The 19,118-nt window shown below is 40.2% G+C and overlaps 2 protein-coding genes across 2 annotated transcripts; one reads left to right on the top strand and one right to left on the bottom strand.

Moving 5' to 3' along the window:
- Nucleotides 1-1,149: 1,149 nt before the first annotated feature.
- Nucleotides 1,150-10,404, bottom strand: chst3b (carbohydrate (chondroitin 6) sulfotransferase 3b). Its single transcript, XM_034106732.2, has 3 exons — nt 10,145-10,404; nt 6,543-6,758; nt 1,150-6,244 (listed from the first exon to the last, which is right to left on the bottom strand). Exons 2-3 carry the CDS (start codon nt 6,620-6,622, stop codon nt 5,017-5,019), a joined length of 1,308 nt encoding a protein of 435 aa, XP_033962623.1. The 5' UTR covers nt 6,623-6,758; nt 10,145-10,404; the 3' UTR covers nt 1,150-5,016.
- A 623-nt stretch (nt 10,405-11,027) lies between these two features.
- Nucleotides 11,028-15,437, top strand: ghitm (growth hormone inducible transmembrane protein). Its single transcript, XM_034107948.2, has 9 exons — nt 11,028-11,133; nt 11,494-11,651; nt 12,104-12,200; nt 12,475-12,586; nt 12,685-12,826; nt 13,381-13,489; nt 13,696-13,884; nt 14,551-14,722; nt 14,818-15,437. The coding sequence occupies exons 2-9, from the start codon at nt 11,520-11,522 to the stop codon at nt 14,897-14,899; spliced, it is 1,035 nt and encodes a 344-aa protein (XP_033963839.1). The 5' UTR covers nt 11,028-11,133; nt 11,494-11,519; the 3' UTR covers nt 14,900-15,437.
- The last annotated feature ends 3,681 nt before the right edge of the window (nt 15,438-19,118 follow it).

Genomic DNA, 19,118 nt, shown 5'->3' with positions numbered 1-19,118 from the left:
ATGTCACTTTGGGTTTGAAATATGAACTTGTTTTCCCTCATTAAAGCAAATAAATGTTAAGTAAATATGGGAAGGACACCTATTCACTGAGGATCGGAGCGGCACTTTGTCATTTTGATTTCCTAACCCACCTGCTGACCTTACCCAAAGTATTTACTTAAACTCCCCCCTCACCCACCCAGCCATTGTTCAGCTGACTGCAGCTATATGTCAGGCTAGATTGCTAAAACCCTGAGTGGTCTAATTTATTTCACACTTCAATATAAATCTAAATTTTGAGTGGGAGTAATGCTTGTAATGTAATGTTGGTAATGTTCCTGTGGGACTGGGTAGAGGGGATGGCAGGAATGTACATAAGCAATGAGCTCATAGTCAAAAGGGTGAAGGGGGCCAGAGTAAAAACAAATTCAAACCAAGTTAAAACCATGTAGGGAAGTGAAAGATAACACTGGGTTTGGGTTAAAAAAACAAACCCTGGTGTTTATCACATGACATGGCCTCTAGAACTAGGAACAGGGAGAAATTCAAACCATCCTGAAACATGCAAAACAACTCGGAGTAACCAAAACATAAATGCAAATTGAGTTTTTCTGTTTTGTCTTTGAAAGAGGGAAGGAGTATTGTTTCTAACACTTCAGAGAAAAGGTCTAGACTTTATTGTTAGGATGTTATTTGGTTATTGCAATGTTAAGCTACCACAGTCATCACAATTATTGTTATTTTGTGTCTTGAGCTTGAGCCTCTGTCCACATCCCGAAGACACTTTTACTATGTTTTGCAAAACCTATATCCAGAGTCAAATGGGCATCCATTTCCATTCTGACAAAGGTTTTATTTTGGTGTGGTCAGCCACAATGGAGTGCATTGTGTTCCATGGTACAGAGAAACAGTAGTAGTCATGGCATGAATGCATTAATATCTTCAGTGCAGAGTTGCCAAATTGTGATTTCAAAAGTCTTCTATGACCCAGCACAATGAAACAGTTGCAGACTTCCTGCTGAACGATGAATTGACACATACTGTAGATAAATAAAAAAATGATGGACAGGGAATGTAGAAGTGTTGGCACATCATGAGAAGTGTTTGCTTTTATGGTAATTTGTATGTGAGGAAGAAATGGTGTTCATACTCAATTTCAATTCAATTCAAAACCTTTATTTATCCAGGTAAAATCCCATTGAGATCAATGATCTCTTTTTCAAGGGAGACCTGCAGCAGTAGGTTCAACAAGAAGACATAAAAACATAAACAACAGAACAACAAAAGGACATCATACAGCAAAATGTACAAGGATTACAATTTACATATTTAACCACATGTACAGGTACCAACAGCATCTGATTTTGTAGCATCCAACCGAGCTTTAAAAACATGTAGTGGTACTAGCTTGGTAATTTTCCATTCGTTTTGCAGACTGTTCCATGTTAGTGGAGCTGCACATCTAAAAGCTTTCTTCCCTAAGACAGTCCTAGCACTTGGCACATTTAATAAAACCACAGCATGCGATCTCAGGCAAATTATTCTTAAAATTATACACTTATTTTTTGTATGAATCAAATCAGGGTGGCAGAGCAACCAAACCACATCAGATCTTTGATGTATTTGTATGGGTTGTATGTGAATACAAACATTATAATAGCGCTCATGAATCCCCAGGTTACCATTTCCTGTCTTAGCTGAAAATTAGAAACATGTCTGGCTTTAATAACAGTTCCTGTGACATTTGATCCAGTGTCAATAAATGCCTGCAAAAAATGGGTTTTATTGCCAGCATTTTATATAAAGCAGCATGATATTGGACTAGAAGCGCTTACTATGCAAAGTTTGCCACAGAGCTGTAGGCAACTTCTGCTGATGCACTGGAAAGCTGCCCATATGGATTTTACGTATAGTTGGAAGATGGTGAGAGAACTTGACATTTCCAATACACCAGTTTTCAATGACAAGTGAAAATTGCTTAATTTGTCTCCTCATCCATCATCAGTTATATGCAGGGAGTTTTGTGCATTTATATTCTGTCCCCACTCCCGGCGCAGCCACTCATTATCACATGCAACAACCTGAGTTGTATGAATTGCATTCCTCAGTGCGAGATCATTTACTGCATATTTAGATTTATGTGGTCTCCTTAACCATCATTATCGCCTGCAAGAGCGCAAGTTTTATGCGTAGCTCTGAGACACCTCTGAGCTAACTTAATGTTGTGTCTGTTTATCACAGATCTTACAGCAAGATATCATTTAGATACTCTGCCCAGGCTGTTTTGCATATTTGAAACATGGTTGATGTGGCAGGATACAGACTATAACGGATCAGGAGGGTGGGGTTACCTCAATGCCCTCATTTTACTGCAGAGGGGGATGAGAGGTTTTAACTCAGTGGAAAGCGGTTATTCTATATTTGCACCGACCATACAGTTACTCCACCCTCCACACGTACCACATAAAGCCACTCCAATATAAGAGCTTATGAATGCTCAACCTCTTCTCATTAGGTTTAGACTCTTGACAAGCTGCAGACCTGGGAAGACGTTTTATTAAAATAGAACAACAAGCCCAAACTAACCAGATAATGATCTGTTGATTTGAGTGAAGTGCTCAAATGAGCGGATTACTAAATACTGAAACAAAAGAAGTCACTTTTTGGTGTAAAAGAGAGTGACTGAGGCAGAGAGACTTTATAAACGACTGCCTCCCTGCGTGTCTGTAAGCGGGTGGGGTCAGGTGGACTAAAAAGACTTGAACCACATTATATGTAAAGTTGGTAATTACTAGGTTTGGAGATTTAAATAACCGGGCCCACAGTGGTAAACACACTGGAAGTCAAGGCAGCTGCCTCCGGTATCCTTCCTTCTTGCCTACTCACAGACAAACTAGACAGTGTTCAGAAAGATTAAATATTTGGTTTATATAGCACCAAAAGAAGTTGTGGGACACTTCAATAAACCACTCAAACTAAAACAACAGAGGATTCATCAGTTGGTGGCTGTGTACTTAATTAAAGTAATTACAACTATGATAGGAACTGTGAATGCGTTTCTTTTCTCGGGAAAAGCACAAAATGGCAAAACAAACTATTTTGTAATCAAATGTGAGCCAGAAATGGGAAGTCTTAACAATTACAGGAAGAGTTACTCCCTTACTGTGCCAATATACCCTAGCCCCATGCTTATCAGATGGTGGAAGATATTTGGAAAACCCATACACCCTTCCTTCAACTATTAGATGAATTGCCATGACATTTTTTTTGTATGTCCCTCTCAGGTTAAATAATTATTTCTGATATGATGCCAACATCAGGTCAACATTCTTAGCATATTAGGGGAGTGTATCTCTGTTCCCAGCATCTGATGTTCCTCAGCTTTGTATCCTCTTAATAGGACCCTTATATAATGAGACCCTTTAAAGGGTTTATTGTTCTTAGAAATAAAGGCTTCTTTGGGTTAATGTTGATAACACCCACATACATCCCATAGCCTACTGATGTTATTATTTGTTTTAAACATGTGCATTAAAATGTACACGCAAAGATGTTCTTGCCTTAAGACACTGATACCTCCACTTTGGCTAAACTGTTTTTTTTGTTATCATTCAAACATTTTCATTTGAAACTTCTACCATCCTTATTATTTTGCAATTCAAACTGGGTAGATGATCCTTTTCAATCTCAAGAAAGGCTCATGTATGTCCAAGAACAGGACTCTGAGTATGGCTCCCCATGTTAGCACACTGGCATTAGCATGTAGCTCAAAGTACAGCCTCACAGAGCTGTTGGCGCGTCTGCAGACTTTTAGTCAACGTTTGAAACTGTTTCTGGGAGGTGTTGACTGTGGTCTTTCGTGAGGCCTGAGTTTGCATTGTTGTTAAACAAATAATCTGTGAAGTGTTTGTGAAGCTACTTATGCCCTCCTTCTGTGTTCCCGCTCATTTTATTTGAAAGTGAAATTAAAATAACAGTTTGGCCACATGGATGCAGTATTTTCACTTCAAATTTGAGATGTTTTCGGCTAATGTAAAAGTAGTTTTATTGCAATAAACAAAATGCAAAAGGAACAAACTGATACAGCAGAAAGACAGTGTGGCAGGCCAGAGAACCAGGGCCTCTTTATCACCAGCTAAGAGACTTGTGTCAACAGACAGACCTGCCGACAAACCTTGCACAATCCTGCAAACCAGCTGCAGTTGGAATGTATGCATACAGTAGCAGTGTAAACATCTGTTTTAACAGAATCGGTCCTTTCAATCCCGAGGACAACTTCAAACAACTTTTGTCCAATTACAAACATGCATCATACAGCTAACTACAGTTTGCGTGTGCAAGAAAATAATCCCTTCATAGGGGGAAGTGAACCTGTGGAGCACATTCAGAGCTGGAGTCATTACGACTTAAAGCAAAGTGTAGAATTAAATAAAATTAGCATAGGACATTACTTCTAAATCTCATGCGTAAAAAATTACCTGGCAAAACATTGGTATTTCCTTTTCCTGCCGATGCTATTCAAAGCTACAATTATTTGGCTATGCATAAACGTTGCATTTCAAGTTTCTTTGGTGTAAAAGCAGCCTACTGTTTTGCTAACTGAAGTTGCTGAACAAAAATAAGACGAGGTTCCTGGAAGTTTCTTCCTACTACTACTTCTTCTTATCTCCCTCAGGAATTTCCTATATTTGAAGGGGTTACATTTGGATAGGCTTGCTGGACAAGCAAACGATACAGTTTGGACAGAGAAAATAGTCCGGAGTGCAAAAAACAAATATAGCTTTCCTATTTCCCCATGCTTTACCCCTTTGTAAAGTCTTAATATATACCCTTGCCTCAATGGTTATATGGTTTTTCCACCCAACAATACATTTTCTTCATCATACAATTTTAAATACAAAATCAGATACACTATACACTATCAGAAATATAAAGCTCTTTGTATCAATAGCCTGATAAATAACATTATTTATTATTATTATTAGTCATTTGGGTTGTTTTTCCAGCATTAGAGTTCAGAGTTCATGTGGGTCAATGCTATACAAAGTTGAACACTTTGTCCTCAATCAAACTGATGGACTTGTCTGTTAGCATTTCTTCACTGCTTACAAACTTGTACCCAAAAAGCTTCAGCGTTGGCCCACACACTTTCTGTACAACCCGGGCTATTTTGAATGGTAAACTGAACCTCCATTTCTCTACTTGTTCTGAGGAGTTTTTCTGTGTGGAGTAAACACCGCTGGTCTCCTTGGAGGCCTGGGTGTTCTTCAGGATCCAGGATTTAACTTGTGGAGTGAACGGGATTCCAACAAACCTGTACATCTCTGTTGCCTTCCTCATTGGGAACCGAGCAATGTCCTCGTACCGCACCAGCATGTAACGCCTTCGCAGCCACGCTGGCTGTCTGAGACCGATCTCTGCAGACAACCTGATGTTGTCGCAGTTCCATTTCAGCTTTCTGACTTCATCATCATCAATCGGCACTTCACCATCAATAGCCCACTGCTTCCAGTTCTTATACTTTGCAGCAAAGGCCACCATGCGGGAAGCCAGTACAGCCCGAGGGTCCCGAACAAGCTGAATGAACTTCACATCCAGACGTGGGTCCTCAGCCAGAGGTCGGAGGTTCTCCAGCTGGCGCACCCTCACTGACTTGATGGCCCTGTGCTCCTTTTGGAGACAGGACTCAGACGCCATGGTCAGGTTCAGGGGCCCACAGCGTCTGGTCCTGCAGCGATAACGCTCAAAGACCCCTTTGATGACGGGGCTGCAGACCGACTCCTGGCACAGCGAGCTGCTGGACTCCCTGCGGAAGAGACCGGTGGTGATGTGGTTCACAGGGAGGGGCTCGATGAAGCTCTCCAGCAGGGAGAAGTCGCACAGGAAGAGCTGCTGGAGCACGTCCCGGTACGCCTTGGCTGCCGCTGTGGCGTTGGTGCCGCCGGTCTCCAGTGTCAACATCTTCTCCACGTGCCACAACGGCTCAAACAGGAAGAACATGTTGTCGCCCTGCTGGTTGAAAAACTCGCCAACAAACGAGGAACCCGTCCTGGTGGTGGCCAACAGGAGGATGTGCTTCCTGCCCCTCGTCACCACCTCCTTGTGCTGGCTGTAGTTCTCCAGGCGTCGTTTGATCAGGCTGAAGGCAGAGTTCGTCTTGCTAAGCTTTGTAAAGGAAGCATTGTGCTTCGGCAGTATGTGGGATAAACCACTGGGCTGTAGAGGGGTTTGGGGGGTCTGCTTTAAGGCGAGCTTATCCGACACCCTGAAAATGTAAAAGGAATCACAGAGTTGGGTAATAAAAGATATTACAACGGTTTTATTTAACTTGAAATTAACAGCTATTTCAAGTTACTAATGGGGATAAACCCATGTAAAACAAATACACATTTCACCTTTAACAACTATTTCCCCTCAGAAAAATTGCAACTCCGATTATTTTTTTGTAATTATTGTACAGTCCAAAGGTGTTTTTGTATATCTGTTTAAAGATAGAGAGGTACACCCACACAAACCTGTTGGGAATCACTAAAGCACTCCATTGATCTCTGAAATGGACTTACCTTGAGATAATGTTGTTTTCCATCTCAATGATAACAAGTGCACCGAAAAAGACGAGGGATATTGTGTATTTGATCCTCATTCTTGGATGTAGCTGTGCCAGGATATGCTTTTACTGACTGCTTCTTAATGGGTTCTGCCAATCTTGCAAGTCTCCAGTCGCCTTCTTAAAGAGCCTCCCAGTTATTTGTATTCCCCGTTGTAAGCTATGTTTCATCCTGTAAATGAAATGAACATCAACCTGTCAGTTACACATTTTGCACATCTGAGCACAGTGGTGAGTTAGTGCTTTAGTCTTCAGTGTTTCCTCAAAACACATCAAGGTATTAATATGAGGAAGTTGACGGCCTATTTTAACATATGTAAAACTGCACTGTGATGCTGAGTCAGTGGTGGTTTTACAGAGTTCTTCTCCCTCCCAGGCTTCAGATCACTGTTCTGTGTTCTGCAAAACCAACAATGGAGGCATTTGCCTAAAGACAAAAATATCATATCTTGAGAACTTAAGAATAGAAAATAACTGAGTGTGTTAGACTGGAATCTAAGCAAGTTCTTCCCACCAGGAAGTCCTTGTTATCTTTAAGTGCACCAGTGCATTTCAGGAACATGCCCACCCACCCTGTGAGACTGAAGGCTGGTGCAGAGAGAAGCTGTTTTTATGAGCCAGTCTTTGTATTTAAAGCAAATGGCAGAAAAACAACTGTGAGGCACAAATGAAATATGAGTAATCAACTGCAATCAAGCTCAATTTTGTAATTAAACTTTTATTCCACAATAAATTCCATTGCTTAAAGAACTCAGAGTTGCCTAAGTGATAATCCTACCTCCCACTGATAGGTAGAGCAGCCTGTGGTCCAAACTGCCAGCTGCTGCTCCATGTCAACACTGGGAGGAGATATTTTTCAACAGAGGCCCTCAGTGACATGGGCTACTACTGGTACAGTAGACCATCTGGTGGCGGCTAATGGCTTGCTGCTTACCCATAATATGCCTTTGTGCTTCTAAAACACTGACTGACACTGGGGGGGGGGGGGGGGGGACATGGCTTGACGCTGAGAGGTATAACTGCACAGGGCTAAAATTGATGGGGAAAGCCTGCTTGTCATGGAGCCATAATTTGCAGTTCTCTACGCCTGCAGGCTATACTTGTGCTACTCTGCAGAGGCAGTAGGTAGTCAAATGAAGGTAGATTTAATGATGCCTTTGTGTATTTGGAATTGTCTTGCACATTCCTGGAAGGTTGATATTTTTGAGATAATGGCAGCTTGGCTCAGATCCCTGACTAATCTTTGGATTTTAGCATAATCCGTCCATATCTCGTCTGCCAGTGAAAGGGTCAATAACATGGCGAGAGTAAATTAGACAGTCCCCACCCTGAGGAAATGTATTAGTTTGATGCGTGCCAACAAAAATGTCAAAGTTTAGACATTTAGATCATATAAGTAAGCACGCAAAGGGTTTACAGTCAGTCTTTTTTTTTTATCCAGAATCAGACGTCTGGATTTGTGAAAACATTTGTTTATTGGTTCCAGCAGGTGCTTCACACAGACTCCTGAGTGTGTCTTATGAATCACTGTTAAATGATTTCAGGTCTAGCCTCGGGGCAGATACATTAGTGAAACTGCTGCTATAAATCAGCAGAGCCACAAAGCCTTAAAACACACCTTTTCACTCACTGCGGTAAGTTAGTTGTGTGTTTGGCACGAAACAAGTCTAACTGTTTCGGATGAGCATACTTTTCTGAATTTCGGATGAGCCTTTTTGAGTATTTTGTAAGATGTCTGGAGGACCAGTTCTCACATCCTGTTGCAACCTCTGTCCCAGGCCAGTTTTTGAGCACAGAAGCCATTCCAAATGAGCGCAGTCTAAACACAGGGAATGGTTGGACACTGCCTGCGAAATTCTCTGAGAAGGAATGAAAAGTTTACAGCTCCAATAGAGCTCTGTTGACGTGGAACGGCGCGTAATGAAAAGGTGAACAGCTTGTGTACTGAGACACGTTTTCACAGAGAAGGAAAAATCAGATCCGTCTTGCACCACCCTGCCGCATGCCACAACCACAAAGGTCTCTTTACACAGGAGTGACTCTAAACCTCCTTTGGGCTGAGATGGCAGAACATAAACTCGCAGGTCACTCACACGTCACAGGGTCACTGACTAACCAGATGATGTTACTAGTTATGTGGTTTCTTTTCAGATAGTCGGTTGCACCACAGCAAATTACTCAGTCCTTAAGTCTTGAGCAGTGATTTTACATTGCCCAACTACAGTCATAGTTTGTGTAAAGCAACAAACAAACTGAACACATTAGGAGAAAAGAAACATCTGGCCAAATGAACAAGACACTGACCCTTAACTGTTATTTTAACAAAAAAGTAGATTTTACATCAAATGAATGTACTAGTACGTATTATTCAAACAAACCATAGAAACACGCCAACAATACATCAAGAAAATAAGTGGTATGAGGTTTTGTCATTTATATGGTAAATTAAATATACACCAATTATCTCAGCTTACTGCATCTGCTGTGTAAAGAAAGAAAAAAAACACACATGAGCTGACTGTTGAATATTCACAAATCACTGGGGCATATGACACTTTTGATCATCTACTCATAACGAAACCGCCACGGAGCCATTTATCATCTTGCTACAAATGCTTTTAATAGCTGCCTCTTGTTTAATGTAAATCTCATGTGAAGAGAAATGAAACACCACCCAGCTCACCCACTATAGTGTTTTAAATGTAAGGTACATTTATTTTATTTTAGAACTTCTATGAAATACAGTATGAGGTGTGATATGTCCTTTTTATACATCTGTAATACCATGATATATTTTGTAGGACTTCTGATTGACTGGAAGGTCAAGAAATCTTTAGTAAGCCAAATAGACATTTCCAGCTATTTTTCTAAATCAATAATCATGTTTCCCAATTTCTTTCTAGAAAATGTGCAGTTTACAATCATGATATAGACACATTCATATACAAATGTCCTATTCCAGCTGTGATAGTGTTTTTTTTCTTCTATTTAATATTAGGTGTATTATATGTGTACCCCTTGACAGCTTTACAAAGGAAAACAAGCTGGGCTGTGTTCAATCATTATACATTTGTTTGGAATGTTTGTCTTAGCTCAATATGAATCCATTTCAGTGAGAGGGAACACCAAAAGAGGTTTTGGCCAGATCTTTGATCCGTGAATTATTTAAATAAGGATCTCCCTTACAATCTTTAAAATGACACTGAAGATTAGCATGCATGCAACAGGTTTAATGTTGAAACATCACTGTGGAAAAAGTATTATTTCTTTGCAGCAGTAGTTCGGCTGGAGAGCATGCATTGCATTGCAAGGTCAATGGGGACAAACCGGCCAAAACTGAAGTCATGCTTTTTTAATAAGAAGACATCATCCCCCTTTCATTTACGTTTTTATGTCAGAGATCCATAAATGTTTTATGGTTATTTCAATGACTTTGTTTCTATCCCCTGGGTTGTCATTAAAGCTTAAAAGTCCTCCCATGTGATATTATAAGCTTATAGGTTTTAGAAATGTATAAGTTGCCTATCAATCAAAGTTGTGTCCGCTCTCCATACCCACCATCATGATGAGCTGCGGTGTCATGCGTGAAGTTGATCAGCCTTTCCTCAAAGAGCGACTCCGGATATAAATGACTTCCATTACTTCCCAACAGTAGCCTACTTCACTTGTGTGACAAAAAACAATCCAATCCAAAAGCGCAAGTAGTTCGACTAGTAAGTGAAGCCTGTGTACCCGATGGACTCATGTTTTGGGAAGCTGCAGGTCAGGTTGCCCGAACAACTGAATGACAAATATTTGCAAAAGTTACGACTCACTTGAGAAAGTTTGGACCAAAGGAGCGGAGCTTTAGCAGGAGGCGCACTGCCGCCCCCCCCCCCCCCCCCCCCCGCGCACACACCCCCGCCCCCCCCCCGCGCACACACCCCCATCATTGGCTGTTATGATGATTAGCAACACAACAATTATAAACACATAAACACACGGTATGTAATGGTAGGGCCGTGATTCTGTTACGCGTTGTTATTTTGGTTTATTTTATGTTTTAGAAAAGTATTGTTTAGTTGTAGCATCAAAAGAAGAGGCAATCACTCCATCTAGTGGAGAAAACACAATGTGCGTCCCAACCTAAAGTCATTTATTCAAGTACATTTTACAACATTTAATTAAAGAGGAATATAGTGTATTTTGAACTCCATTATATTCCCCACTTTATTTATTATTATGATAATTTGCTGTTATCTGCAATCGCATAGTGTCACCTAATGTGTGGTGAAATAATCATCTTGATTTTGACAGTTCTTTATAACTGGTTTATAAATTGTTTTATATTGTGAATTATGATATTGCTATTTGATTGGTTTTGAATACTGTTTACTAGTATAGAGTAGACGTATTCAATCGGCACGATTTAGAACTACGATTCCCAACAAACCCGTCGCTTAATGATGACGCATTGACGGAGAATTTTCAGGAAGGTTGCAAAACAATTGCGTCAGAAGGTTGCGCACTTATTTCTAGAAAGGTGAAACACGTACGCTGCTTTCTCGGTATGTAACATCTACATTTGTCTATATTATCCTATGTATATTACTAAACAACGTGTTAGTGGTAACAGTTTATCATTTTGGTCAGACTATACACTAACAGCGTACGTTTTCTAAGACGTTGTAGTGAAATGAGTCACATTACTTAGCTAACATGTTAGCTAGCTTATTTAACTAACGTAACATTTGACCAATTCATAGTTATATTTCTTCATTAACTGGCCAGTTTGATTGCTACGGTACTTTAAATTTGTTTCCTATCTGACTTTGTGACTATAATCATATTAGTATGTGTAAAATATGTGTTTGAACATTATGTCATACAGAAGTGTGTCAGTTACCTGACGCTCTGTTTATCTCTAGGACTGATACATCATCTCATTGTGACCATGATGCTGGCGAGGCTGACATGTCTGAGGACTCTTCCTCTCGTCGGGCTGCGTCCTGTGCTGTCACAGGGGTCCCCAGCCCTGAGGACATCCACCCTGAAGACGTGTCCCACCCTGCTCAGGCCCCAGCAGGTACTGTGAAGTCATAGACCTCTGCTTCTCTAAGCTTTGTTATTGCTGCTTCAACTCTCCATTATAACCACACACACACACACACATGCAACTAAAAGTACTTTGTCGTTTGTACCTCTCCCACCAAGATTAGATTGGAGAAAATGTTTTGTTTTTTCTTAGGTGACAATAGCAGATATTGAAAACACACGATAAACCAATTTGTGGGTACCGAAAGCAAAGATAATTGTAACAAAAAGACAGATAAAGACAGTAAACAATGTAAACATTAGAAAGAAACAGGCTTAAGGTTTGTTATGTGGTATGTACGCTTTTGTTTAAAGCAAGTCTTAGGTTTTATTAATTGGCTCTTACAGTGCCATTGGGTAGGAGCAGGGATAAGAAGTAAAGTAACCTGCAGCTGCCGTCTTTAATTCCCATATTTATTAAAGTTTCTGTTTTTCTTTCACCAGGGTTTTTCCTCCAAGGCCAGATTTGGTTTCCGCAGGACAACCAAAAGCCAGCTCAAAGAAGCAGCTTTTGAGCCAGCTTCAGAAACCGCTTATAAAAGTAATTACTATTACATATGTTTTTTGAAAAAACTGTTATACTGTAAAGTGATACATATACTGTTACACTAGTTTTATTTGGTCCACTGTCTTCATTTAAATGTTATTATATATAAAAATATTTTAATATTGCCATGAAGCCAACATTTTGTAAGCACAAGTTAAACCTCTTACCTCTGGTGTTAATCTATAACAATTATTCAATATTTAGCTATAGTAGTACACATTTTAGGGGGTGCCTTTTTAAAAAAAAAATGATTTGTGTATGTCCACAGTTCACGGCATGGGTAGACTGTTCCTGGCTGGAGGTGCAGCAGTGGGTCTTGGAGCTCTGTGCTTCTATGGATTTGGCATGTCCAATGAAATCGGTGCCATTGAAAAAGCAATGTGAGTGTCAGCTTTTTGTTCATGTTGTTCATTTCTATTTAAATGGTTATTAGAAAGTGTTTGCTTCATTTTCACGTGGCTCTTTACTCTCTGTGCAGGATCTGGCCTCAGTATGTGAAGGACAGGATCCACTCCACCTACATGTACTTTGCTGGCAGTATTGGCCTGACAGCGTTGTCAGCTGTAGCAGTGAGCAGGACCCCGGCCCTCATGGGTCTCATGATGGGAGGATCCTGGCTGGTAAGCTTTATAACTCAAGTATATCTAACATTGGATACATATTCACCTAAAATATAAGGTTAATACACAAGATCTTGATTTATTAATACCTGAAATTAGAACATCCTTATCAAATAAACTTTCTTAAATTAATATAAATTGTCATTCATTTGCTGGCTTCATTTTGGTGTGGGCCGAGCGGGAGAGCAAACTGTATTTTTGACGGCAGAGAACAGCATGTTTTTAAAATGCGGACATACACAAATTCCTTCACTTATTAATTATTCAATTAATTTGGACTTGCATTTTTACAAGGAACTGAAGTTATTGAAATGCTTGGTAGGAAACGGTCCTTTCCTGGAATCTAATGCCACAAATAGCGTAATCATAATAATCATAACACAAATATCACCTTGTTTTTTTTATCCAGAAATAACACATTTAAACTGAATAGACATGCAAAGAAATGATGGTTATGAATCAGAATGTCATTGGTTTGAAGGAATCTTTTAACTATTCTGGGAAGCCTTATTTACAGGTAATTAAATGAATGCCTGATGTGTTTTGTAATTCAGGCTATTGGAGCGACATTTGCAGCCATGATTGGTGCCGGCATGCTGGTCAGGTCCATCTCATATGAGCACAGCCCGATGCCCAAACACCTCGCCTGGATGTTACATGCAGGTTTGTAACACAAGGTCTAATGAAAGGCTATTCTTCCTGTTGTGTTCTCCTACTTAACATTGTAATGTATGTGGTGTAGTTTCCTCGGTTTGCCACTAGAGGGCAGTCATGTACAGGCTCAGAGTAGCAGCTGCTGTTGTATATTAAACCTTGTTCATGTTGTTTGAGTTGAGTGTGGTGTTCAGTTGTCTTTATGTGTTGATAAGGTGTGATGGGTGCTGTCATCGCCCCCCTCACCCTCATGGGAGGGCCCCTGGTGATGAGGGCCGCCTGGTACACCGCAGGAATCGTGGGCGGTCTGTCCACTGTGGCCATGTGTGCCCCAAGTGAGAAGTTCCTCAACATGGGCGGGCCCCTGGCTGTTGGCTTTGGAGTGGTGTTCGCTTCTTCTATTGGTTAGTACAAAGCAGTTTCACCTCGTAAACCCTGTCTCAGGTGCAGTACACACAGTACTGAATGCTTCCAACCAAAAAGGGCATTGAAGTTAAAGTCAAGTTATTTAAGTGTAAGCATCATGGCAAAATGTATTTTTTACCATGAATATGTCCCTGTCGGGCCACATGAGAAACTTCACTTTTTTTGCATAATCTGCAAATCTGATAAGCATATCACACCCACAGTGTTAGTTTTTCGATCGTGTGCTCCACATTTAGGGGAATGCGGGACCAAAATCATAAGAGCTTGCAAAATTCAGCGTTGGTACAAGCGCTTCTTTTGAATGTGCGACAGAAATGTGTCGGTCGCGACCGAGTAACATCTGCCATGTCCTATTCTGAAAACAGTAGGCATATCAATTTCACATGATGCTGTCATTACAATTGTAACAATTTCTACACAGTATGTTCAAATACAAGTTGTTTTAAAAAGATGAGTCGCCAAAATAAAGTACTGTGCACAAAATCTCATAGCTTTTACAGAAACTGTAGGAATGTATCTGATACATCACTTACTTACACCCATAATAGGATTGGATAATAATCTCATTAATTATTGATATCGGTATGCTACCATTTTGAAACCCTACGTGTCAGTCTCACAGCGAATCTCCCCGTCTTCTCCAGGATCAATGTTCCTGCCGCCCACCTCAGCAATGGGAGCAGGCCTGTACTCAGTGGCCATCTACGGAGGCCTGGTCCTGTTCAGCATGTTCCTCCTGTACGACACGCAGAAGGTCATCAAGAGAGCAGAGACACACCCGCTGTACGGCGTACAGAAATATGACCCCATCAACGCGTAAGTCATCACAGAAAATATACGTGGGTTCAAGCAGAATGTTAGCCATGAACTCTCACTAAGTTATTTCTCTCATATTCTGTTTGATCTCACAGGTGTATGGGGATCTACATGGACACACTGAACATCTTCATGAGGATGGTGATGATTCTGTCTGGCGGCAGCAGGAAGAAGTAAACAGCTGCATTCTGATTGCAGTTTGACCCTTTACAAAGCTGATCAAAATCATATTTTATTACTAGCAGCGTACACCAGATGTTATCTCTTAGTGACACTAAATCTTATCTAACTGGGAACAATACATCCATGCTTTGAAAGAGTGCGAAGAAGAGGATTGTACTCTGGTGCAAAGAAGATAAATCGTTGTGCATTGATAACACACTCTAACCGTGATTGTGGACGTATCTGGTTAATTCTGGGGGTTACAGATGGGTTAAGTCGTTCTTGTCTGCATCCTCTCTTCAGCTTCCGGTGTCCTTTGTATTCTTTATGTTCTGTATTTATTTCAACTGAGTAGTACTTCTGTTTCCAACGAGAATGAAAGTTCAAAAATATATGGTGTGTGCTAACAAAATACAACACATAGACCGGTCCCGACTCACTCCACTATACACTGATTTTGCACTTCTGCAAGAGGTTGGCACTAGTCCATATATTTCTGACATTGTACAGTCATTTCAACAATGGAACCAATCAATAAACATGTCCAAAGTGATGTACTTTTGTCAGACTGAATAGTATTAAGCTGCTCCAGTTTCATGGTCCTGGTAGTGTGCATGCTGGCTCACTATCACAGAGTCACAGCTTGCTAGGAAATATACATAAAACACTTCCAACAAAATAATACATACTAAAAGGCCATTTAAAAAGTGAAAGCACTGCATGTTGTATTACAAGGATTATTAGAATCATTGTTTATTTGTAATATAAATATATCCGTATTGTAGCTCATAGTTTACTGTAAAAAATCTAATGGAAAAGTATGCCATAAGGAACTGTCATAGAAAGTCTCCATATAGGTGTTTGTTAAAAACTGTCATAGCTTAGCATGCATTAAAACAAATCATAGTTTGCCATTTAAAGTCATAAAACAGTATGTCTGAAAAATGGTCATAGTGCCAAAACTTACATATTTTACCATTTGTCATCCACACCCAGCTTTAATCAGACAAAGAGGGACAAGCGGGCGTCCACCTTGTCTTTTCCTATAGACAGGCAGTGTGTAGCAGCAGATGACAAAGGCTTAGCATAGTAATCCTCTTGTCCACCATCTGGCCGCTCCTCTAAAATTAAACCCCCAAACCAGGGCACTTGGAACAGATGCTAACATCTGTAAATATGCAGGTGCTTCGTTAAAGCCTGTACACGTGGAGCACACAGCTGCTCGGGGTGTTTCAATCTCTCAGATCATGTTCACGTTTAGGACACGTATGATTCATATATATACTGCATATCGAAAAGCCTGCAGATGGGAGGGCTGAAGAGGGCAATAATGGATGAGATTGGGAAAAGCTCCAGCATGTGGAGCTCTGGCATTACTGGGGATAAAAATTGCGCTCTGGCAGTCATTTTCAGATTGATGACCAATATTTGGTAAGGGTCCAATGATCGTTATGCTTGACGTGGGGCAGGGGGGGAGGACCATGCAAGCACTGTCTTCCTTTATTACATGAGCAATGCCTACAATGTTTTAATTAAAAACTAAAAAGAAAACAATTCCTAAATAGACAAACACAGACTATCCAATGGATCGCTGGAAATTTAGAACAGACATTCATGGTGAACGTTTTCACAAATGTTTTAAAATATCTAACACAAAATATTTTTTGCAACATGCATAGTCCCTAGGGGATTATGCCTCAGACAAGTCATGATTTAAATATTGCCAAATCCTTGATTTATGACTAAATATAACTACGGACTTTCCTATTATATATATTACCTTGTTGTGCTGATTTGCACTTACACAGAAGAGAGTTTACTGTATGTTACTTTAATAATAATAAATAAACTTAATTTGAATTGACTAAATATATATTGATGTAATGTGATATAAAACATACATGATATAATATTATTTTAAATGATATACTTAACGTAAATAAACGTCTTAGTTGCTTTTAGGCAGAACATTTTACTTTTGTATTGCGTTACATTTATCATCCAGATAGAGTTTATAGTTATTTTTTGCAGATTCAGACTTTTCAGGTACAAAAAACGAAATATCTATTGTTACAAATAAAAACACTTAACAGTATGGGAAGTGTTTCAAATGAGCTCAACATGGACTAAACAACATTGAAAGGATTCTTGTTAATGAGTCTGTTATAATATTCCAATTGTAAAATAAATTAATACAGCCTGCTTAATGTGAACTTGTGCTATTTATTCAAAGTGCATTTCAGATAATACATCTGTCTTTTCACCTAAATATTCATTTTGAATCTTTAAATCAAGATTTACTGATATTTCTTTCATATATGTTTTTACTTCCGGAAATGTTTTACATCCAGTAACATGGATTCTTGTTTGTGCACTGGCAAACTTTGCTGTAAAAACTGAGCATGGATTCTGTGTTTATTTTAGTGATCAGAGATCTGCCATTGGCTGCCCACCAGTACATGTGAGAGTGTGTGTGTAAACGTCACACACTATTTTTATACCTGTGAAAGTAGGAAGTGCACAAGTCTGTGAGTACTCCTACGCAGTTAACACACCACGCTGACACAGTCAGGTAAACGTGCACTATTTGACACCTTCCCATGAGCGGATGTGAGGTTGTTGTGTAGCCTTCTTACAGTGCAGACTCTTTTCTGCTTGCTCTTGCCTCTGCTAACTTTTTTATGCTGTTTTTCTATTTTTCTTTTCTGAAGACTTCGAGCAGTGGCTCCTGGACAGTAACCTATCACTGGGACATTTATTCTTCGTAAATAGACGGAGGGTTTCAGCCATATTTCAATATTTGTACGATGACCTCAGTCTTACAGTAGCATGGCCAAGCAACAGCTAAAGCCTGGTAGGCTACTGCATGCTATTTAGCTTAAGCTAGTTAGCAGAAAAATGCCTCCGTTCTCTACTTCCACAAACTTCTACAGAAGATGGCCGTGTTGGAAATGAAAATGCAATGGTTGGAAGTTAACGTGGAAGTAAATGGACTAGGTTGGAATGACACCACTTTACTTACCAGTGTTGCAAAAGAATGGACAAAGGCATGCTAACTCAAAGCTAGTTAGCCGCTACAAGGATTCCAAGGAGCAGGAGGGCTGTGTCCCGGGTAATAAATCTACAAGTGGTAGTCCTCCCTCGAACTCTCTGGGTGCAAGGCCGAAGAGTAAATCATTTCCATGGGATTTGGGAGGACGAACAACAGGCAGAGCCCAGCGCTCTGAAATCTGTGATGCGACTGGCTGGCCTGCATTGTTATCACCCAGGAAGAGCGCCTCTTCAACCCCTGTTCCTACTAGGAAACAGCCGTGGACAGCTGCTAAAGGGAGAATTACAAACAATCCTCCTAAACCACAGAGTGCCAATCCAGAACAGATACGATCCACTGACCCAGAACCGGAGATCTCTTTCTCTTTCCCCTCTTCTTTCGGCAGGCCTTCGAATAAACTTTGAGCACGGTACACCTGGAGTACTGCCATTTTTATCGCTATCTCCGACTTTTATTTTTGTACTCTATTTTATATTTTATTTTTTGATTTCTTATTATTATTACAATTATTTGTCTTTTATTATCTCAAAGCGTATCAGTATCCCTTGTTGTGAAGCACTTCGAGATTTGTCTTGGCAGATGAGAAGCGCTATATAAATTAAATATATTATTATTATTATTATGACCTGGATAACCTGTCCTCTTCACACAGCAGGGTAAGGACCAATAGCTACTCCAAAAGTAAAAGGCTAGAGGGAAAGCTAACGACTGGGCCTGAAACTCCGATTATGGGTGACTCTGCTATAAGAGATGTAAAAAGTCTGTGTAGTAAGAACAACACCAAAGTACTCTGTTTTCCCAAGGATATGGTCTCTGACTTGGCTGAGAAGATCCTGCATATTGGGGCTGAACATCCGACTGTGAAGAATATGGTACTGCACATTGGAACAAATGATGTTGTGAAACAACAGTCAGAAGTGCTGAAAAAATACTTTAAATGTCTGTTGGAAACTGTCAGCTCTCTAAATGCAGAGGTGTTCAGCAGTGGCCCTCTACCGCCAGTCAGAAGAGGAGTGGAGAGATTCAGCAGATTGTTTGCACTGAACACGTGGCTTTCAACTGCCTGTACTGACCATTCTGTCCATTTTATTGACAACTTTAACTTGTTCTGGGACCGCAGACATCTTTTTAAGGCAAATGGAGTTTGTCTGAACAAGTCAGGAGTGAAAATGTTTATCTCTA

The sequence above is a fragment of the Pseudochaenichthys georgianus genome, chromosome 19 (assembly GCF_902827115.2).
Source record: "Pseudochaenichthys georgianus chromosome 19, fPseGeo1.2, whole genome shotgun sequence".
NCBI lineage: Eukaryota > Metazoa > Chordata > Actinopteri > Perciformes > Channichthyidae > Pseudochaenichthys > Pseudochaenichthys georgianus.
The sequence above is the reverse complement of the archived record's forward strand: the minus strand, read 5'-3'. Positions and strand labels throughout refer to the sequence as shown.